Source organism: Mytilus galloprovincialis, chromosome 14 (genome assembly GCF_965363235.1).
Source record: "Mytilus galloprovincialis chromosome 14, xbMytGall1.hap1.1, whole genome shotgun sequence".
Lineage (NCBI taxonomy): Eukaryota > Metazoa > Mollusca > Bivalvia > Mytilida > Mytilidae > Mytilus > Mytilus galloprovincialis.
The window spans coordinates 2,020,430-2,046,093 of NC_134851.1; the positions used below are offsets into that span (position 1 = coordinate 2,020,430).

The 25,664-nt window shown below is 32.1% G+C and overlaps 1 protein-coding gene across 2 annotated transcripts in view; it reads left to right on the top strand.

Moving 5' to 3' along the window:
- The window catches only part of LOC143059639 (BMP-binding endothelial regulator protein-like), a 51,644-nt gene that overhangs the window by 9,346 nt on the left and 16,634 nt on the right, over nucleotides 1-25,664 (top strand). For both annotated transcript variants that reach the window (XM_076233160.1, XM_076233159.1), the window contains 2 exons: nucleotides 6,280-6,362; nucleotides 21,881-22,072. In XM_076233160.1, coding sequence (XP_076089275.1) covers nucleotides 6,280-6,362; nucleotides 21,881-22,072 — 275 coding nt within the window. The remainder of the gene's footprint in view (nucleotides 1-6,279; nucleotides 6,363-21,880; nucleotides 22,073-25,664) is intronic.

Sequence of the window (25,664 nt, forward strand, 5' to 3'; positions counted from 1 at the left end):
ATAAAATCAATAGACAAATATGAAAAACTCATCATTTTAAGAGATAAATCAACGCCTATGTTGTCAATTTCCTAATCAGATATCATCTCACACTTACTAAAGAACGAAATAATAGTCTAAATGTATCAAACAAATAGGAATTGATCAAGTAATACCCCTAAACAAACATTGTTTCCTGATGCATGAGGTCCGTAAGGGATAGAAGTCCATACATTTCTAATTTCGTTTTTGGTTTTGTAAATACTGGCCCCCTTATTACTTTAATTTTTAAATGTCGCCCTGTTTTTCTATATTATGTAGCAAAATCTCGACATTTTGAAATATATAGTTTTAATAATATTTTTCCAAAGTCCCCCCTCCCCTCTTCCTATTTGTATTTCTATATATCGACATAGTGTTCATCCTTTACTGATTCTGGACGTTTTGACGAATTAATGGTCATGAAAAATCTTAAAACATTGATGTAATCAAGATAATGGTTTCTATTTTTTCTTACGGTCATCTATGTCCAGACGATATTCACCATATTGGCCAAGATGCTATACAGATATGACTGTCTTTTATGATGTAATTACGAATTTTGATTGTGTATAAATGAAGAACCGCTGTAATAAATCGTATTTTTTTAGACCTTGTCAATAAAATTGACGGAGAACATAAGAGTTGTATTAATACATTTTTTTTATCGGAATATAATTCACATGATATGAATCACTGTCTGTCGTTCTACGATCTATATCACTTACACTCTTGTAACTAGAACACAATCAACGCCCTCTATCGGTCAAATGCTGCTTCCATGGTATAACAATAGAGTATGGTATTAAGGAACGGAATATTTGCTATCATACAGAAATAGTTTCACAAAAAATATAATTAAAATAAATAAATAAGTAAAAAAAAAAAATCATATACTAGTATAAAGTCTTCGAAATGACTATTTCCTACCATGCTCTTACATACAAAAAGATATAATTATGTTGAAGTTTACAGAAAAAAAGAAATGTGTTGAAGTTGATATAAAATGTGTTTCGTTATCAATTTTGAGTGAAAATATAAGCAACTTAAAGTCCATCAAACGTCTTTTTAAAAATCATCTTCGAGATATTTAGAGAAAACTCGTTATGTCATGATTGGTTAAACACCTCTTCAACTGTTTCAGTTCTGTCACATCCGGCTTGGCTTTCAAATATTTAACTCTAAACGATTTTTAGGTTGAAGTCATAAAACTTTGCTCTCTGCTCGGAGCACACAGTTAATGCTCGAAACATGAAATCCAGCATTTTGATTGGTTGATTTTGGGGAATGAGTGCAAACAACTGACACGAAAGTTTTAAGACTACAAGGCCTGATGACGATTACTCCAGAAAAGCACTTTCAACGTAAGTGTGAAGTGCTGATTTCATTTAATTGAGCTACAAAGAAACCTGTTTAAACCGAACCTTTTCGGGACTTATGCTAGATTGTGTTCGGTTTTGCTTGATGTTCGGTTCTATCGCGTTCACGATGCATACAATTTTATTTGACGGTGCTAAAAACAAGTTTGGTTTGTAAAGGTTTTCGGTTTATGCAGGATTCGATTTAGTCAGGTTTCACTGTACTTCGAAAACGTTTTTAAAAAGTCCATAGACAATGATAAGAACAAGTTTTGGCGGGAATTTGTGAATAGCAATTTTAACAATTTGTACCGTGAATAAATCAATCATATATTTCAAGTCCATTTCGTTCTTCGGGTAAGTCCGTACATTTCGTCAAATTAACGGACTAACCTTGGTTACTGGAAAAAAACCTGCACAAGTTATAAAGATTTCGTAGATTGTCGCCCTTGTGTATTTTAATAGAATTTAACATATCATCAAATTGTCCCCATACATTAATCATGAATTCGTTCTTAATGAGTACATATAGCCTTGCTTTAATCCATTCTTACCTATCATTTTTACCTTAAAGATTGACTGGGTGATAACCAGGTGTTTCATGACAGAAAATGAACACTTTACCATCACATTGTCAAAATATAAAAAGGAAATCGATCACGAAAAGCTATTATCCGGACAGGCAAATTGAAATGGGACAAACTACTTTGTTAAAGTTTTGATGAAAATCTTTACACTTTTCAAAGTAATGTATTAAGTTTCACATACTATTTAACCAACCGAATGTTAAACTTTATGATAAATGTTCATCGCTTTTGCATTAAAATTAATTCTTCAGGGTATATTTTAAGCAAAGAATGTTTGCTTCATTTGTAAATGATTTAAAATACATTTATCATATGAAAAATGCAGTCATCTTTAAAGTGACGTTGCGGTGCGAGCTCATTATGACATATGTTTTGAAAAAAGGATGAGGAAAAGACATTTTCAGAACGTTAGCGTAAAGAAGCATATGTATACAATTGTAGGGAGTGTGCATATTTTCTGCATCTTACACGATCGTAAAGGGACCCTCATCAGTAGAGCAGGAGCGACATTTGTTAGAGTTTACGTTCCATAGACTTTTCAAAAATGACTATATCAGTTTGCTCTAATTGGGTTGTAATGTTACGCCACTGTCTTAGGGGAAGTTTGGGTCCCCACACGCAGGCACAACCAAAAACCTGCAATTCTGTGTAAATCGCGTTGGTTTCTGTTTGTCATATATATTTTATTTCTATTGTTTATTGGTTTTAAGTAAATCACGCCATAAGTTTCGCATTTGAATTGTGTTCTCTTTTGTCTTGCCGAAGCTTTTTGGTGGATCTTTATTGTCAAAATAGGGGTTACATCATTATAAACAAGAAGATGTGGTATAATTGCCAAGGAAAAAACTCTTCACAAGAGACCAAATGACACAGCAATTAACAACTATAGGTCACTGTGCGGCCTTCAACAATGAGTAAAGTCAATATATTTTCCAACTGACTTTTTAAAGTTGATTTGGCGTTGTTACACCACTGTCGTAGGGGAGGTTTGAACCCCAACACGCATGCTAAACCCCGACCCATTCTCTATATGAACTTGTCCCAATCCAGTATCATGTAATTCAGTGGTTGTCGCTTTGGTTGCTATCTATCATATTTGTTTATCGTTTATTGATTTTGCCATTAGTTTTAGCTTATGAATTGAGTTCTCTTAAGTTTGTCTTGCCGGAGCTCTTTGAATAAGGCTTTAAATGGCCAAAGCAGTCCCTTACATGGTCATCTATGAAATTTTCCAACTGACTATTTAATTTTCCCTGTCGAAAATAGGGGGGGTCTGAGCCCAACACACTTACTTAACCCCGTCACTTTCTCTTTGTTCTTGACATATTTGTTTTTTGTTCAATTTTTACATTAATTAGGCCGTTAGTTTTCTCATTTAAATTGCTTTACATTGTCATTTCGGGGCCTTTAATAGCTGAATATGCGGTAAGGGCTTTGCTCATTGTTGAAGACCGTACGATGACCTATAGTTGTTAATTTTTGTGTTATTTTGGTCTCTTTTGGAGAGTTGTCTCACTGGCAATCATACCACATCTTCTTTTTTTATATTCATCTAGAAGCCTTTAATTGATTCAGTGGCAATCGTGTGTTGCTGCCTGACTTTTTTTATCTTTATTGTTTTGGCAATGATTCAGGCCGTTAGTTTTCTTTTTCGAATTGTTTTCTTTTTTGTTTTGTACGCGGAGCTTATTGAAGGCTGTATATCGCCCTATAGTTGCTTACATATATTTCAGTTCGTTTATGGTGGATTGTTACAATCATAATTGATGTTTTAAAATCGTTGACCAAGTAAATGTAAAATTAAGAATCGAAATGGGGAATGTGTCAAAGAGACAACAACCCGACCATAGAACATACAACAACAGAAGGTCACCAACTAATTTATTTTGTTTTGAGAATCGCTCTTAAAATGGAAAAAATTGTTTGTTCTAGTCTGAGTAATGAAAAACATTGCCCCACAATTAAAGTTAAAAGTTGTGTTCCTCATGATTGTTTTTATCCCAATGCACAACTTACAATAAAATACAACACAATAATCGTTTGAAAAAGGTTAACAATTGACAAACAACAAAAACAGGCTTACACATTGTAAATTTAAAAAAAAGATATATATGTAATTTTTCTTAAATATGTACCTGACGTTCTATAAGCATGCGAGTGATCGAGATATGATATATTGCTGAAATATAAAGACTATATTTATTTTTTTAAATAGATGTATTATTTCATGCTGTTCTGCGTTGTGTTATTTAACGCATTTTTCAATTTTAAAATATTTCATTCAATCTTTTTTTTTTAAATGTCGATGTATTATAAAGAAGTTATTTAACAAACTACTAAATAACCGATTATGGTTGTCAGTTAACATTCATTTGAAATTTGCTAAATCAGGCAAAAGTATGAATTGCTTGATTGAGTTAACATACGACGAACTATTTATATGTATATTTAAGAACTACAATATAATAATGTACATTCAGATATTGTTTTCGTTACTTTTTTGGAAACAAAATATGAAGGACGAAAATGAGAAGTTTTGAAAAATAATAAAAATTTACTATCTAAAATGAAAGAAAGTGATATTACAGTTTTGTCGATGAAAAGAATAAACGAACAAGTAAATGCATAAAACAAAAATAAATAAAGCCGTTAGTTTTCTCGTTTGAATTGTTTTACATTGCCATTTCGGGGCCTTCCATAGCCTTCCATAGCTGACTATGCGATATGGGCTTTGCTCAATGTTAAAGGCCTACGGTGACCTATTGTTGTTAATTTTTGTGTCATTTTGGTCTCTTGTGGAGAGTTGTCTTATTGGCTATCATACCACATCTTCTTTTTAAAGTTTAGGTCGTTTATAGCACATAGATATGATTACAACATGATTAGTAATAACATCGATCTTAACGTCTAGTGGCCGGCATTTCATGCCCCGGGCGAAAAAAAAATAAGCAAAAGGGGGTACCCCGGAAAGGTTGGTGAGCATTTTGTAGTGCCACTGGAATATGAGGTATAATGATTATGGACAAAAATCGAGCACTTTGACAGGTCACTTACAGACCCCCCAAGAGATTTCTAAACGTGCAAAGAGTTTGGCCCTTCATCTTACGAGACGTTATTCCGCATTTATACATTTTACAGTCATTACCATAGTTCGCCAAAGGATTAATTTCCAGTCGGTGGAAGACCAAGAGATGACATTTCTTTATTTCCAATCACTGCTGTGTATGTTGTACAATATGTCAACCCATTGACTAAGATTGTCAGTTTTTCTACCCAAGGTCGGCGTTTCCATCCGGGTACCCCGGTTTTCTCCAAATACCAAAATAGCCGCGACATAATAGCAATCAATCAATCAATCAATCAATCAATCAATCAATCAATCAATCAATCAATCAATCAATCAATCAATCAATCAGTAAACGACACGATATACTACATGTAGCAAGGCTCATAAACCTATTTTAATTTCTTAAAAGACAAAAACATCAAGCTTAAACAAAATCGATAGGCACACATGCATGTTTTATTTGTATTTCCATTAACAAAATTGATTGGTTGCAGCAATTTGTTTACCTTACAAACGTATCACATGCTACCATTTGTAAATTGCATTTCACCATTCACTAAAATACGAAATTTAATATATCTAGGATTAACACGGGTAGTTGGATATGGTTTAAGTATTTTTTTTTGGTATCGCGAGATTGGAGAATATAGCCGAGGCAGAACGAAATAGGAATATACTCGACCCTACGAATATTTCTTAAATAAAACAAAAATTACAGTCTCAGGTTTTGATACAATTGGAAAGGTTTCACTGTCTTTAAATTTCTTCAATGTAAAAAGTGTTGTTGAAAAATGCCTACATGCATATATCAGGAATATGACAGATGTTTTCCGTTCATTACGCTATTTTATAAAATCTAACTTCTGATTTTTGAAAGCTTTTAAGAACTTCCCTTTTTGAAATTTCACCTGGAAATCTCTCTTTTGAACAACAAGAGAACGACCATTTACCTTCAAGGGAGTTTTATGGAGTTCTATGTTTTTTTCTCCAAAATTGTTTAATTGTTTGGTACTCAGACAAACGACCATATCCCCCTCTTTTTGAAACTAAATGGTTGCTCCCTAATCCTTTTTAAACAATTCTTCTTTTTTGATTCACATTGACTTAATTATACTTATTAGGAACGATATCTCTGTGTGATACAGAAGGAGAAGATATTTACATCGACTTTATTTTATTTTCCATGAACGATATATCGGTGTGATACAGAAGTAGAAGATGTTTACATTGACTTTATTTTATTTTTTAGGAACGATATCTCGGTGTGACACAGAAGGAGAAGATATTTACATAGAAGGAATTACGGGTCCGTGTATCCGTTGTTTTTGTAAGGTAAGTGTTGATATGATATAGACACCAGTGGCGGATCCAAGGGGGAGGGGTTCGAAGGGTTGGAACCCCTTTGTGATGATCAATGCATTTGAATGGGGACATATAGTTGGAACATATAGAAACCCCCTGGACACACTGCACTTTAAAAATAAAAAAGTAAAAACTATATATTATATATTTGATTGCAACATTTAATTCAAAAGTTAAATATTAAAGATATTGCATTTGAAATATGATTGAATTTAACAATGAAAAGTTAAAGTGTGATCAGTGTTGAGATTATTCTTGAAGAAGTTGTGATTGTCTTTTTTCACAACATCTGTATGCAGTACATATATTATTTAAACTGCTGTTATATTTCACACTTTTTAACTAAATTGCGAAGTGGTACACTAAAGCTGAACATTGAAACAGGAAGATAATTTATAATGGCATGGCTAGATAATTACGTTTATGCGAATGTTGTACTATGCAGTTGAAAACGAATACCACTTTTATTAGTATGTCCTGCCTATAGATCAATTAGGCTTATATATTTATATATATATATAGCCAAAATTATATTGTGCTTGGCCAAACATGACTAAATTGCAGTATTTATTAAGGTCAATTTCTGTTTTACATATGAAAAAAATGTGTAATTACATAAAATCTGCATGGTTAATCAGATCACATATTGTTACTTAATGTTTATTTGTTTTCTTATAATGATTTATATGTATTGATCTATGCTGTTTATCATGTTGTAAATATGTTTTCGTTGCCATAGCATATATATTATGCTTTTTGTAATAAAGTATTCATTCATATTGTCTTCCGCCTCTCTAATATGTTTTAAATCATTATCAGTTAAGAGCTTAAAACTTCAGTTAAGACCATCCCTCCCATCTAAATCTTGAAAAAGCCATAAGGATTTATAAATCTCATAAATATATTTTAATACATGTTATAACTGAATTACGCAGCTACAAGTCTTTATTTCGAAATTGCGTAATCTGCAGATTTCACGAAACTGTCTGATTCTTTTTATATATATTAAAGCGTTATTTAAATACGTATTGTCTTGTAGAAAATAGAAAGAAAAAACTGCGAAAAACAAATTCATTGTCCAATTAAATGGAAGTGCAAAATTAGGGTCATTACAATGCGTCGATTTGTTGCACGTGGGTGACCGTCATTCCAATGATCAGAAAGTCATTTGATGACGAAATTAGATTCTCGCCCAAACAGACTATAATAATGAGCTTCCAACAGGGTTAATTTTCTCTTTCACAATAGAATACCAAACTATGTGCACCTTTTATCAAAGAACAAGATACCACAATGTATTTAATCTTCCACGTTTATTTTAGATCGTACCATTTGCTACGTGACTCAATAAAATATCAATTCATTTACACGCACTGAACTTATTAATATAATTTTAATATCATAAAAGATTGTTTAGGTAGAATCTTTGTGAAAAATGATAGGTCTCGTTCGCTTTAGTGCAAATAAAGGGTTGCTTGTTAGTAGTAAACCTTAAGGCTAAAACATACAATAAGATGTTAACGTACTATCAAGTTTATGTTGACCTTATATATTGAAAAAAAGTGCGATTAGACGAAATTTTACAATAAGATTCCAACGTACTACCAAGTTCGTGTTGACCTTATATATTTAAAAAAGTGCGATTAGACGAAATTTTACAATAAGATGCAAACGTACTACCAAGTTCGTGTTGACCTTATTCTTGTAAAAAAGGCTTCATCTAAAACATACAATGCGATTCCAAAGTACTACTAAGTTCACGTTGATCCCATAAATTGAAAAAAGTGCGCTTAAACTAAAACATAGAATAAGATCTCGTTGCCATATTTATTGAACAACATGCGCTGATGATAAAAAATTAAATAAGTGTTCAACGTACTATCAAGTTCTTGTTGCTCCATAAATGGGCAAAAAGTGCGCTAAGATTTGATTTTACAATAAAATCCTGGTGCCTTATATATTGAACATCTTTCGCTAAGGACAACCGATATACAAATACATTGTCAAGAAGATTCCAACGTACTATTCACCTTTTGTTGACCCTACGCATAAAAAAAGTGCGCTTCGTCTAAAACATACAATAAGATTCTAACGTACTATCGAGTTCTGACTTGTTCTATATTGACAAAAAGTGCGCAAAGACCATGATGACTTAAACGGACAATGAGATCATATTATCATATTGATCACTATTTATTGAATACGTGCGCCTAGACTAAACCATACAATAAGATCAATACGTTCTATCAAGTTCTTGTGACCTTATATATATATAAAAGTGCGCTGATGTAAACACAAGCGATAAAATTCAGTACCGGGTTGCTTGATACTTTTATCCACTGGACAAATGTTGACCAGTGAATAAAGCAGGCATTGTCCATGGGTAAACTGTTTTTAGCAACTAATTCCAGTTGTCTTATCAAGCTTCAATTGACCCTATATGCTGAACAAAATAATCGCTAAAGGGGAAAACTGTTTGGTTTTTCTTTTAAGAGAGCAGAAGGATTTTTTGAATGACTGAAATTGAGTTACGTATTGCAATTCCCGCTGTCTTTTTGACAAGGTTACCGATTTTCAGTTCTTACCAGGCCAGCTTTTTATTTCCAATCCAAATTTTCCCAATTTCTACCCATAGCCCGTCCATTAACATGACACAGGCCAAAGTTTTGATTTTTTAGAGAATACAATTGAGAAAGGATATGGGGAATGTGTCAAAGCGACAACAACCCGACCATAGAGCAGGGAAACTTGTAAGAACATGTTGGGATCAACATACATGTAATGTGCATGTCTATAGTCAAATATAGTGTGCTTATATTTTTGTGACACTTTTTCTTTCTAGCTAGCTTATGACAATTCAAGGTCGCGCAAAAAACCACTCGATATCATACCTCGTCGAATACTTACCATAATAATTTTTCGTCAAATTAAGCAATGTGAAAATCAGCATAAACAGTTATAATTATGTCTAGTAAAGGTATTCATATAAATCAAACAAGACACATGTAAAAACAGAGATACTATTTCACACCTATTCGAACGTAACTGACATATTTTGTGATCAATTATTTCATAATACAAGCAATAAAACATAATGAGATATTTTACACCCCCATCAAGTCACATAATTATGTAACATAAAATACTTGACTGACGTGTAGTAAATATAGTGAAACCTGTTTAAACCGAACCTGTTCAGGACTTGAGATTTTGTCCAGTTTTGGCCAATGTTCGGTTTTATCAGATTCACAACGCACATACTTTGATATGATGGTGCTTTCGAACATGTTTGGTTTATACAGGTTTTCGGTTTATACAGGATTCGGTTTAGTCAGGTTTCACTGTATATTAACGCTTGAAAAAACAATTGTCGTATAACTGCCGTCTCAGTTTAAAGAAATAGGAATAATCATAAATCTTAAACGCAAAACGATTCACTGAGAATACCATGAGCAAAAGACACAAGACGATTCACTGAGAATACCAGAATACCATGACCAAAAGTAATAAGACGATTCACCGAGAATACCATGACCAAAAGACACAAGACGATTCACTGAGAATACATGACATAAAGACACAAGACGATTCACTGAGAATACCATGACATAAAGACACAAGACGATTCACTGAGAATACCATGACCAAAAGACACAAGACGATTCACTGAGAATACCATGACATAAAGACACAAGACGATTCACTGAGAATACCATGACCAAAAGACATAAGACGATTCACCGAGAATACCATGACCAAAAGACACAGACGATTCACTGAGAATACCATGACCAAAAAACACAAGACGATTCACTGAGAATACCATGACCAAAAGACACAAGACGATTCAATGAGAATACCATGACCAAAAGACACAGACGATTCACTGAGAATACCATGACCTAAAGACAGAAGACGATTCACTGAGAATAACATGACCAAAAGACACAAGACGATTCACTGAGAATACCATGACCAAAAGAAACAAGACGATTCACTGAGAATACCATGACCAAAAGACACAAAACGATTCACTGAGAATACCATGACATAAAGACACAAGACGATTCACTGAGAATACCATGACCAAAAGACACAAGACAATTCACTGAGAATATCATGACCAAAAGGCACAAGACGATTCACTGAGAATACCATGACCTAAAGACATAAGACGATTCACTGAGAATACCATGACCAAAAGACACAAGACGATTCACTGAGAATACCATGACCAAAAGGCACAAGACGATTCACTGAGAATACCATGACCTAAAGACATAAGACGATTCACTGAGAATATCATGACCAAAAGACACAAGACGATTCACTGAGAATACCATGACCAAAAGAAACAAGACTATTCACTGAGAATACCATGACATAAAGACACAAGACGATTCACTGAGAATACCATGACCAAAAGACACAAGACGATTCACTGAGAATACCATGACCAAAAGGCACAAGACGATTTACTGAGAATACCATGACCAAAAGACAAAAGACGATTCACTGAGAATACCATGACCAAAAGACACAAGACGATTCACTGAGAATACCAGAATACCATGACCAAAAGACACAAGACGATTCACTGAGAATACCATGACCAAAAGAAACAAGACGATTCACTGAGAATACCATGACCAAAAGGCACAAGACGATTCACTGAGAATACCATGACCAAAAGACACAAGACGATTCACTGAGAATACCATGACCTAAAGACACAAGACGATTCACTAAGAATACCATGACCTCAAGACATAAGACGATTCACTGAGAATACCATGACCAAAAGACACAAGACGATTCACTGAGAATACCATGACCGAAAGAAAAACGACAAATATGTTAATAACAGAGACTCTGACCTTTTATAACTTGCTATGCATATATGGGTTTTGCTCATTGTTGAAGGCTAACATAAAGCATCTTATAGTTTTAGAACAATGTTGCATTACTATTAACAAAGTACAGGATATGAACGGGTAAGCATTGCACAGAACAACGAAGTTTTAAACCAAGAACTTGGACCGGCAATAAAGTTCAAAAGTGACTACTCGTATAATGAAGCAAAAAATCAGTTAATTTGATAAGAAAAGTATTGCATGGCTGATAAAAAATACCAAGTAAGAGACGATTTAGCATTACACATAAGGCATCAACAAGGGACCTCCAACTCGTTCTATCATTTGCGATTTTGTCTATTTGATTCCAGGTGTAACCATGTCTTTTTATCTCTGCTGCTATATTTCTTCCCCATGTGTTTTGCGGTCTTCCAGGCTTTCTTGTCCCTTGTGGTGTCCATGTCAACACTTTTTTCACATGCTCCCGTTTACTATATTCTTCACACCTGTTCTTTCTGAAAGTTCACTGTTTGAGATTACATTTGGCCCTCTGATGATGCCTTATGTGTTCAAGAACATGCAGAGGATTAAGTTTTAAAGTATAAGTAAGCATTACACGACTTTTTTACAATATCGACTTTTTTAAACCAAGAAATTGGAACTGGCAATAAATGTAAATTCTTTCACAATTAACAAAAAATGAATAACTATGTTAGGAAAATTATTGCTACTTTGGTTACGAATACCATGTAAGAAGCAATTAAACTTTACATCGACCTTTTTAAACTAAGAAATTTTGAAATAAATGTCAATACAGTTTAGTACCTTCTCTCACAATTATACAAAAAATCAATTAATCTGTTAAAACAATATTGCCCTGCTGACAACATTTATATCTGGCAGTTATGGTTGAATGGCTATGATGATCAATTACCGTCATGCTTCATCTCACAATAATATTTTATTCGTGTCATTGTTTTCATTTCAATTGCATGCGTACTTTAAGGTGGTACATCACACTACAGGGAGATAACTCTGTAAAAATCAGATGAACGTTTTAATCAAGATTCTTTATTTCTCAAACACCATTAAGTTACAATGGTACAAAAAAGTTCATCAAATATTATATATATATATATATATATATACATATATATATATAATTTTTATGTATATATACATATATATATAATTTAAAAGTAAAAAACACAAAAAATCACATCATAAATCGAACATTGTTTCTGTTAGCGCTTTCACCGCATCTCCAGCGGTTCATCAGACAGAATTGTTATCGTTAATGTATATATATATATATACAACTCGTCTAAACATCAACCCAACAATGTTAGATCTGTAAATTTGCTTTCGCAAATTTTTGGTTCTTCCCTCGCCGAGATTCGAACCCATGCTACTGTGATATCGTGACATCAAATCGCCTGCACTGCAGTCGTCCCGCTAGACCACACGACCACCTGGGCTCTCATAAAAGAGCTTTCGCTGGCCGTGTGTTACCTTTCCTCGTCAGCTTTAATCTAGCGGTGTACTACAGTACATGATATATAAGGCATGAAGATGTTATTGTTACAGATCAGCTAAATTATCTATAGTAAAGGATCCTTGAAATGAAAAATGTTAAATTACAAAATATTTACCAAAATGCAGAGTACTTTCTTTAAAGAAGGACAATTTTAAAGAAACCTAGCTAGTAGCTCAATTTGTAAAAATGTTGAAATGAAAAATCAAACAAAAATGTTAAACTGCAAGATACTTAACCAAACTGCTAGGTACCTTCTTAAAAGGCAATTGTAAAGATATATAGTGGCTAAATTTAGAGAAAAAATGTTGAAATGAAGAAATCTAGTGGTTAATTTTGGAAGAAATGTTGAAATGAAAAATCAAAAAAGTTAAACTATATGATATTTAACCAAACTGCTGGGTACCTCCTTTAAAAGACAAATGTTTTGGAAAATTATAATGAAATTTTCTGGCTTAAAATGAATTAAATTTGGAAAAGAAATGTTGAAATAAAAAATAAAAAATGTTAAGCTACATGATATTTATCCAAACTGCTGGGTACCTCCTTCAAAAAACAAATGTTTTGGAAAATTATAATGAAATTTACTGGCTTAAAATGAATTAAATTTGGAAAAGAAATGTTGAAATAAAAAATAAAAAATGTTAAGCTACATGATATTTATCCAAACTGCTGGGTACCTCCTTAAAAGACAATTGTTTTGGAAAATTATAATGAAATTTACTGGCTTAAAATGAATTAAATTTGGAAAAGAAATGTTGAAATAAAAAATAAAAAAAGTTAAACTACATGATATTTATCCAAACTGCTAGGTACCTCCTTCAAAAGACAATTGTTTTGGAAAATTATAATGAAATTTACTGGCTTAAAATGAATTAAATTTGGAACAGAAATGTTGAAATAAAAAATTAAAAATGATAAGCTACATGATATTTATCCAAACTGCTGGGTACCTCCTTCAAAAGACAATTGTTTTGGAAAATTATAATGAAATTTACTGGCTTAAAATGAATTAATTTTGGAAAATTATAATGAAATATACTGGCTTAAAATGAATTAAATTTGGAAAAGAAATGTTGAAATAAAAAATAAAAAATGTTAAGCTACATGATATTTATCCAAACTGCTGGGTACCTCCTTAAAAGACAATTGTTTTGGAAAATTATAATGAAATTTACTGGCTTAAAATGAATTAAATTTGGAAAAGAAATGTTGAAATAAAAAATAAAAAAAGTTAAACTACATGATATTTATCCAAACTGCTAGGTACCTCCTTCAAAAGACAATTGTTTTGGAAAATTATAATGAAATTTACTGGCTTAAAATGAATTAAATTTGGAAAAGAAATGTTGAAATAAAAAATAAAAAATGTTAAGCTACATGATATTTATCCAAACTGCTGGGTACCTCCTTCAAAAGACAATTGTTTTGGAAAATTATAATGAAATTTACTGGCTTAAAATGAATTAATTTTGGAAAATTATAATGAAATATACTGGCTTAAAATGAATTAAATTTGAAAAGAAATGTTGAAATAAAAAATCAAAAATGTTAAGCTACATGATATTTATCCAAACTGCTGGGTACCTCCTTCAAAAGGACAATTGTTTATTTTTACCCGTCTGTTCAGACTTATCTAATTGTGTTGACACAACGTTTAGATGGCTCTTCACAGAGAAAATAAAGTGGTACTCAGACTATCAAAATGTCTTAATGATAATACACCCAAGACAAAAACATAGACAACTCGTGCAGTTATAAAAAGAAAGAATTGTTTTGAGTAGGATTGAGATGGGATAAAGTATGGCCTTTCACGTAATAGGTTGACTGAGAAAAAACGGGGTCTTTATGTGAAATTGGCCTTTTGAAAACCGGGTTAACAATGGCGCTTTTACAAGTCTTTGTAACATAGATATAATCGGTATGACAGGAATTTGTAAGAGAAAAAGATTCCATTAACAAAATTGAGTTCTGATTTTGAACAGGTGTTTTGTGGTATTATCGTCTAGTTGAAAGATAGGATATATGATTAGGTATTCATTTCATCCAAATACCCCTAGGATATATGATTAGGTATTCATTTCATCCAAATACCCCTCAAACTGTTTAATGTGAAGTTGATTATATATGTACCCAATATGCGACGCAATTTATTTATGTTTTATGCAGAGACAGTAGAGTGCTTCTGCGTGCTTCAGGTTTATAGATATAGCAAGATGTGGTATGAGTGCCAATGAGACAACTTTCCATCCAAATAATTTATAAAAGTAAACCATTATAGGTCAACGTACGGCCTTCAACACGGAGCATTGGCTCACACCTAACAGCAAGCTATAAAGGGCCCCAAAAATTACTAGTGTTAAACCATTCAAACGGGAAAACCAACGGTTTAATCTATATAAAAACAAGAAATTATGCTCTTACAATATACTAGATAATGGAGTGCGTGTCCGGGCGAGAACTCCTGAGATATATTCATTGCTTTAGGAATACTCCTTAGTTGGGTTGTTGTCATTGTGACATATTCCTCATTTCAATTCTTAATTTTATATAATTATAATTCATTTTTTATCTAAAAAACACAACATTATTTCTACTACATGTGCAGTTTTTGTTTAACGTTTTGGGGACCTTTCTTGATATAAAGAAGAAAAATTTATATTTTTATTTAGTAATGGCAATGTTGCTGCTATAGTTGCCAATACCTGCAACAATATTTTATTAAGAAGAAATAGTATTTTATTTCACTAGTTCTTAATGAAACAAATGTTTTACTATCATTTAGTAAAAATGTATATTGTGAATTTTAATTATAAATTGTAAAAATATGTTTATATGTATATAATACAATGTATATCTTAAAAGTCTCTCCTAAATCTTTTTAAGATTGGTACATGCAATGCAAATGTTTTAATGTTTTAAATCTATGTATGTGAATCTCATTTTATGTTTGTATGTGGTGAGACTAAAATAAAATATTGAATCTGAATCTGAATCTATAAACAGACCAAATATGACATATATCTTGTAGGATTACAATTAACTGTCACCAATCAATCAATCAATAACAGTATTTAGATTTTATGATTAATCCTTGATTACTTCATGTTATAAGTTCAACATGTGAGGCTCATTCATGAGTTTATTTTCAAAGACACATTCACATTGAGACTTGTGTCGGGGTTAATACATTTTTTAGAACTCAACACTACCCCTTTTAAACTGGTCGGTGCGCTAACAAACGTTACACCAGCTGAAAAAAATAATAATTCATGAGTAAATATTAGTTAAGATATCTCCTTAGGTGTGAGGAGAATGCTCGTATACCTTTGTATTTGCATGGTTTTATGAGAATAAACTACATTGTATCTATCTATCTATCTTAGTTATGAAGATCAGCTTATAGATCTCGAATGTTATAGGACATGTTTTTATAGTGGAATTAGCACAAATTTGAATAAAACTCTGTTTTCATGACGGTAGCGCATAACTCCACTCCCAGTTCAATATTGTTCATGACCAAATAATGAAATATACAATGAGACATTTTTAACATCATTAATAATTTTATTGATTTTCTAACATTTTTGTTAGGTAGTTTATTACCAAGATATTTTAAAGTTGAAAGTCAAGAGTCGGGTTTATAAACTCCATTATTTGGAATGTGAATGTTTGCTTTCTCACTTTGTTAAATTTCAATCAGGATAAGCGCCACCTATGATAATTTAACGAATGCAGCCGTAAAACCTCGTTAATGATCGTTAATCTCCGACACGAGTCGGAATACACGCTTGATACTTAGCTGTTTTGTTTATTTTGGCTCGTTATTCGGTTATAAATGATCGCTTTAATACGAGGGTAAACGAAATTATTTGTGTAAATTTACATAGGAATGTTGACAAATGATAAGGAGACAGATATAAATTGTTTTGATCTTACAAATTAATTTGTCATCAGTTTTGTATACAAATCGTATGTTTGAACTATAAGTTTATAAAACAAACTCGTCTAAAACAAAACAAACTGACTAACTTTCATTCTTCAAGAAGACAGATTTTGATTGGAATTTTCAAAATTGTATGAATTGAAAATAGTTAATTTATAAAGTTATTTTATAAACAAATACACCTACATGTACTCCACAGACTAATATCAGCAGACTAGTTATAGACTTCTGGTATTAACTAAGCGATACGAAAAAACGTTTTGACACACATAACACGCGTATCTCACGGCTGATTGGCAAACACGCATCGCTCGCAACGTGATCTTTTTGATAGGTTTATACTAATGATATATAGTCAAAATCTATATAAAATATAATTTAGAAAATATCTAGAAAAAAATAAAAAATAAATCGCAGCACAATGAAAATTTGTAATAAGTTTTATAAAGTTTAGCCACTATTATCACACTTACATGGTCAATTACCTGAAATATGCACTTTAACCTATGACTAAACACACAGACAAACGGACGGCACCAAACAGACGGACGCATAATGTCATATACCAACCTAGCGGGGCATAAACAAATAGCAAGTAGATTTATATTAAAACCCATTTTAATCTCTCCCAGCTGCTCGTGTGGGGTTAAATTAGCGATGCACATTAAATAAATAAAACATACTTTATCTTTCATCCGAACTACCAAATTATGCGAGCGTTGTATCATAAATATTAAATACTATTATTTTTACCCTACCGAGACTAGTCGACGGCTAAACTTTTGCTTGTATAATAGAAACCTGTCGTACACCGCCATGGCTTTACATTATACGGCTATTGATATCTAGTTTAAAAACTATTAAGTGACAAAAAGTAAACATCAGAGTCGGCGTCCTTGTCTAACCCCTGATTATCAGACTTTAAAATGAGGAGCTAAAAAGGGGTACTTAAAAAAACGGTTATAACGGTTTTAAATTTAAATTTAAAAAAAAACGGTTGTAAAGTTTTTAATTAGTATTTGAAATATCCCAGTTCAATTTTGAAAAGAACTTGAAAATGTATATTGATTAAAGACATCATCTTAAAAAAAATACAAGTTATCAAGTTATCTCCTGTATTGTGGTGGTTTGTACCACGTGCTTGTCTGAGAGGGACGAAAGACACCAGAAGGACAGTCAAACTCATCAACTGACAATGCCATGGTCAAAAGTAAAAAGACAAACAGACAAACAATAGTACAGCAGACACAACATAGAAAACTAAAGACTAAGCAACACAAACCACCAAAAAGATATAAATTGTTTAGTTAAGCACCACAACTGCCGCTTAATTTTGAACCTGATATACACCAGTCCTCAGTCATCAGATATGTTCTGTTACTGATTTTTGTAAATCATTTGGATGCTGTTAATCGGTCTACTTTGACAATAATACAAAACATAAAACACATATAATATTAAATCAAGTTAAAATAATGGAAAACTATCAAGTGATCAAAATAAAAAAAGCCAAAAATACTGAACTCCGAGGAAAACCAAAAACGAAAAGTCTCTAACCAAATGCCAAAATCAAAGGTCAAAACCCACCAAACGAATGGACAACAACCGTCACATTCCTGACCCGGCACAGGCATTTTCAAATTTAGAAGTTAAAGTTATGATAAGATTGCGAGGAACTTCTTTTGTGATAAGTGATATAAACATTTGCGGTTTACCCCTAGGGTACCTCTAGGGTATTTTTTCCTATCTTAACATACAAGCCCATGTCAATACACTGATTAAGTGCTGTCGAACCATTTAAGAAGTTTTATTGAGGAGACATTATTACAAGAAATAACAAACTTTGTATACTTTATTACTGTCTGTCTACCAAGACCTTCTGAGTCTATTACCTAAATCAAACTTTCAATCCTAATCTTTTTAAAATTGATATTTTAGTTTTAACAAGAGAAATAACAATAAAAATGATAGACCACTTGTAGAAAAGATAAATAATTTATTGACACTACTGTTCTCACACCATTTAAATCCTATGTTATAATGCAGTCTTTTTTTACCCATTAATAAATTGTAAACCTCTCTGATATTGATCCTCACGGGGCGTGAGCAATTTAGAACAAAATGCCGCCCTCTTGACTAAGTTACAAGTGTGTTAAAGAGACACTGTTTATACAAATTAAATGATTATATTACTTTCCCTTGTCACTGATATTTTACTGTTAGCTTAATTGGGAGAAATAGTTATTTTAATCAGTGAAGTATTATGATACCTAGATACTTCTTCCATCTTTTTTTTATATATGTATTTGTACTTTCAAATTAAATAATTGTGTCTAAACATTTTTTTCTTAGTATAATTATTTAAAACTGAATTTTATAGTGTACTTTTTTTCACTGACTAGCCTGTAAATGATTGGTCTATGCTCTAAATTAGGAGGTAACAACCAAAATGCAATAGTCGGGTAAGAAGCATTCTTTTCATTTGACAATCAGCGTCTTTGCGTCATATCCGGTCTTACTTCCTGTTTTTGAATAACTCCTGTCCAGTCACTTTGTTTAACCCTGCAATTAAGGAATTTAAAAGTATATGCATGCACATAACTTGCAGGTACTTCTCTGTCTAATGATAAGAAAATTACAAAGATAGTAAAGTAATTATGAATGATTATAGATTCGTTAATGACGGACATGAGCAGATGAAGAAAAGGCAAAACTCGGGTCTACAAAACAGTAGACATATAGATCCGAAAAGATGAAGCAGTGACTAACCTGTCGAATAAAAAGATGCTGTCGAAATTAGGCCGTCTTATATATTTTTTTTTTGGTAAATTTATTGAAAATATAGTAGGTTTTTATGCTTTTGTATTCACAACAAAGAGATATATGTCTGTCAAAAACAAGTTACCGAATTTGGTTTTTAGAAAGGACATACAATATACTTTAAAAAAATGAAAACATTCATATTTATAATGCCTCGAATACAAACAAAAGTCTTTTAGATACAATACATAAAAGGAAACTAATATTGAAAAGGCAATACTGAAATAGAACAAATACATAAATAATTTTTTAGATAAGTGAATTATTAATAAATGAATTATTATTTCTGTAAATATAAACTTCAGGAGATTTCTCTGGTGGAGAGATGTCTATTTGGCACTCCTACCACATCTTCCTATTTTCTAGTAATTTTTTTAATAATCTATTTCTTATAGAAAAATAAATAAAAGATGGACAGCGTTTATAATAAATATCAATAATTTTAAGGGTTACCGATTTCCTGTTTGCTAATTTTTGTCTTTTAAATAGTATTTATATACATGGAATACTAATTATTTATCTCTTTTTGAGAGGACATAAAACTGTTGAAAACTTTAATTGATCAACAAATTGAGTACCGTGGTCCCGCCCCTTACCCCACCGATTGCCGCTATGACATGCGACCACCAAAGCTTTGATACAAGTCTGAGATAGCATTTCATTGTAATAAATATAATTAGTTACTTAAATTACCACTCTGCGCTAACCATAACTATTGTTAACATGTCCCGTTTTGAAATATGAATTCATATATTCTCATCTTGCTGTATATATTTAGTTACGAATTTTAATGTGTGCATTTTGTCTCGTTATTACCTCTGAATACAACCGTTGTCTATGTTTTTAAATATGAATTAATATTCATATTTTATAAGGGTCTTGATTTACGATACCCTTATCTCCGAATTTTTAGAAAAATAACCTCAGCCTACCATCTTTATATTTATGAGACGATTAAATAAATTTTATACGCTCATAAATATTTGGTAATTTTGGTCATAGACGAAGTTTAAGTGCTCATGATTGTGCATGAATTTTAGAACTTTAGTTTATCAAGATCTAAAACCCATTATATGGACTCAATTTATACGAAACTAAATTTTAAAATGTCTTCTTCAATCGTCGGTCTTAGTTTACACCGGTGATATTTATTGTACCGAGTATATTAAATCTCCGAATACACGAATATGATGTCCATATTTAATGGTTTTGTTTTTCATATTTTGCATACTGTTACAGACATTATCTTGTGCTTGATCTTAAATGGCGGCTTTTTTCTTCTTATATTCTAACTTTGTTTGTTATTATTATGTAAATATGTCTGTATACTATGCAATTTCGTATGCATTAGACAGTCATAGTTACCTCCGGGAATTACAATTCGAAGGGTCGGTTTTGACCATTTATTTTTTGTCGGATACAATAACGATATATAAGCTATATATACATATATATATGGAAAATGTTGTTTGTGTTGTATTTAGACCCTCCTACAACGAAATTTGTTTTACATGCACACGTAAAAAATGCGGTTTTTATCCAACGCAATCATAGGTTTGAACGTAGTTTTGAATTTAGACTTGTTTATATAACTCGTTGGAATTAATTTTAGCCTTAATTTTTTATACACTATATACTGTATAGCGGGTAATTTTCCGGGTGTAAAATTTCGCGATTTTCACTGAATAAGATTTACGAAATATTTTTGCGGTTATTATTTTGGCGGATTCAAAACGTTATTCAACACCTTCTAATGTGCAGTATTAAATTGGCGGAATTTATTTTGATGTTTCCGCGAAAAATAAGCGAAAATTTACACCCTCGAAAATAACCCGCTATACGGTATGTTCTTGGTCTTCCTCATTGTCGAAGGCAGTTTAGAGACCTATTATTGTTAAAATCAACGGCATTGACGAAAAAGCTTGAGAATGAAAACGACTTTTTATGTCTGTGGCTGTTCCAAGTATGTTATTCAGTGGTTGTCGTTTGTTTATGTGTTACATATTAGTTTATCGTTCATTTTTCGTAAACAAATAAGGCCTTAAGTTTTCTCGTTTGAATTGTTTTACATTGTCATTTCGGGGCCTTTTATAGCCGACTATGCGGTATGGACTGTGCTCTTTGTTGCAAGCCGTACGTTAATTTCTGTGTCATTTTGTGGAAAGTTGTCTCATTGGCAATCATACCACATCTTCTTTTTTTATGTTTGGATGAAGGACAACTGGGAAAAGCCATACTTTATCACTTTCCACTCCTTATTGTATTTTATTCTTGTTTGATGATGTACATTTATTTCAATCAGCATTTGCTTATTTATCTCCTTTTTTTATTTCAGAACGGTGAAGTTCGTTGTGAACGAGAAGTGTGCCAGAGTTTAGAAGGTTGTTATATGATATTGTTTGACAACCCGTGGCAGAAGAACCAGTGTTGTGAGGTGTGTAAACGTTGTCAGTACCAGGGCAAGGCATTCGATAGTGGACAGTCGTGGGTAGAGGCTGATGACCCTTGTGTTACATTACACTGTAGAGTAAGTACAGTATATGATTGGGAGGTTATTTACATAATTATATTTTGTTGGAGAGGGGTGCATAATTTCAATAGAAAATTTAATATTTTAAATAAATTTTGACGATTTTATGCCAAAAAGGATATTTTCAAATCAAATTGGGGACCTACGCCCTCTACCTCCTTTTCTCCACAACCGGCTCTGTACAACGCCATGGGAACAATATATAGATTGGAATTTAGATACAGATCAAGGAAATTTAAACTTTGAACTATGCTTTGGTGTTTTTATTATTATACTGTATATAAGCACCATTCATTTTTTTACATAAATAAGGCCGTTAGTTTTCTCGTTTGAATTGTTTTACATTGTCTTATCGGGGCGTTTTATATCTGACTATGCGGTATGGGCTTTGCTCATTGCTGAGGGCTGTACGGTGACCTATAGTTGTTAATGTCTGTGTCAGTTTGGTCTTTTGTGGATAGTTGTCTCATTGGCAATCATACCACATCTTCTTTTTTATACCATGTCTTTCTTGTTTGTTTTCTTTTTTGTTTGTTATTATATAAAAAAGAAGATGTGGTATGATTGCCAATGAGACAACTCCCCACAAGAGACCAAAATGACACAGAAATTAACAACTGTATGTCACCGTACGGCTTCAACAATGAGCAAAGCCCATACTGTCTAGTCAGTTATAAAACGCCCCGAAATGACAATGTAAAAAAAATCAAAATAGAAAACTAACGGCCTAATTTATGTACAAAAAATGAACGAAAAACAAATATTTTACACATATATAATAAACGACAACAACTTAATTATAGGGTCCTGACTAGGGACAGGCACATACATGCAAAATGTGGCGGGGTTAAACATGTTAGCGGGATCCCAACTCTCCCCTAACCTGGGACAGTGGTATAACAGTACAGAGGTTATTAGTTGATTCTTCTTATAATATACCTGAAATTAAGATTGAGAATGGAAATGGAAAATGTGTCAAAGCGACAACAACCCTGACAAAGAGCAGAATACAGCCGAAGGCTAACAATGGGTCCTAAAACAGCAAGATAATCCTGCACCTGGAGGCGAGCCTCGGTTGGACCCTTACCAAAAAAGTTTACTAGTACAGTGATAATAAACGTCATACAAAACTTCGAAATATAAGAATAACTTAAATTAAAATCCTACAATACTAACAAAAGCCAGAGGCTCCTGATTTGGTTCAGGCAAAAACATGCGGCGGGGTTAATAGATATAGGAAGATGTGGTATGAGTGCCAATGAGACAACTCTCCACTCAAATAACATTTTTTTTTTTAAAGTAAACCATTATAAGTCAAGGCACGTCCTTCAACATTGAGCCTTGGCTCACACCGAACAGCAAGCTATTAAAGGCCCCAAAAAAATACTAGTGTAAAACCATTAAAACGGGGAAACTCACGGTCTAATCCATATAAAAACGAGAAACACGTATGAACTAATTAAACAGAGGACAACCACTGACTTAGGACAGGTGTAAACATTTGCAGCGAGATTAAACGTTTTAATGTTTAACAGTATAATTTAATATTGACTTTTCTAATGGTACCAAACCTTTTTGTTTTGTGAGATCTCCCACTCCCCTTATACCTCTAGCCAATATAAAAAAAAAAGCAAACATACAGCAATTCGGACAGTAAAACTAAGGTTAAAAGAAGTCCATTAGGGTTAAGGGTGCATTTGACATTGAATGGAGCGAGCATTGCATAAGTATTTTGCAAACAGAATAAAGTATTATCAATCTTAATAAATTAGAGTGTTGCAGAATTGAAGGACAATGTGTGACATCGTTTGAATGTCTAATAGTTTTCCATTTTCCAGTTACCAACTATAATAGTGATTTCTAAAATTTAAACAGACAGGTATGCAAATTCAAGCTATTTGCTATTGAATTCTACTATACAAAATCCCAGAGTTCCAATTAGTTATTTATTTCTATCCCTCAAGGCAGTCAAAAGAGCATGAAACATGCATTGTGGAGCACTCTATTATCTTCAGTTTATCAGAGAATCTAATGTGTAATTTGTTTAGCCATTTGAAGGGTGGTAAAGTAATGGAACATTGTGAGACCATGACTCAACCCCTTAAACACGAGGTGTACAACAAAAGCATTTCAGCCGGACATTTCACTTTCTTAATTAACCGTGTATAGGACGATGGTCTGTGTTAAATACCCTCTTTTCAAGTTCATTATTGGAAAAATAAAGTTTGTGAAAATGACTTTCGCTATTAATTATCCTTTTTGACTTTTCAAGACACCCCCTGTCAATTTAGCGGTTAGCGACACCGATTTTCGATTGTTATAATTTTCGGCTTCTGGCTGTTTAAAGACCTGTTTAAGCTTTTAAAGATTGAAAATTTGAAATTAAAGCTTAATTATATTGTAAAGGTTTTTGTACCCTTGAACAAGGGGCGAGATAGCTAATTTTCTTTTCGCAAAACGTTTTTTTGACATTGAAATTCAATTTTAAGGTAGTTACTTAAAATTTCGATGAAAGAATGAGGACGCACACTTTTAAACTGTGTAAGAAAAGACTAAATAGTCTAATTAATTTAAAATCGAATGATATCTAAGATGTCCTTTAATATTCTCAATTAATTTTTATAGAAAGATAAAATGGTTCCATCAGCTTGAAATATTATTCAACTTCTATAAAAGAACAGGTTCTTGTAGATTGTAGTAAAAACCGTATCCCGTATATCAATGGGTCGTACAAAACTGAATTAACGGCAAATGAAAATATGAAAATTTAAATTAAAAATAATTGAACGAAACTGAAAGTATATTTATACATGTGGTAAACCTGACTTCTAATTAGTCGTATAATCATAAATTGAAAGATAACATGACATGAGAAATTAGAAATTAGAAATTTCACCAAATTCTTTGATTTTAATTGATTCAAAATATTAATCTGTATATAAAATAGTTCCATAAGTTTCGTAAATATTTAAAAATGAAACATTAAAAAAAAAAAAAAAAAAAAAAAAAAAAAAAAAATAGAAAAGAAATTCCTACTTTAATAATCATGATAATACAGAAAATATTAACATGTGTGCCTTATACTGTAACCACAAGTTTTAAAATTTCAATGTAAGTATGATAATAAACAAAGACAACATAATTAGACTGTAACAAAGACCATGCTTATTCATTTTTTAAAGTACATATATACACCCCCAATGTTATATAATAGGTATTTTTACAAATAAAATTGTAAACAAATTTAAGATTAAATTTTGTATAAATTTCCCAAATGTCGGACAATTATTTGATTTTATCTATTGTATTTCCCACATAATCCCTTCCACCGGGATTATATAAAATCACCAAGTTGCACAAAACAGTAGACATGTAAAAACAACTTAGGCACGGAAATGCCTGTACAAAGTCACGACTATGACAGTTGTTTCCCATTCGTTTGATGTGTTTGAGCTTTTGAATTTGACATTTGATAAGGGACTTTTGCTTTGAATTTTGCTTCCAGTTTTGTACTTTTGTGTTTTCACTTTTAAAAAGTACTGTTACAAGTTTAAATGAGAAATTTGTTTAATAAGTAAAATAAATGTTC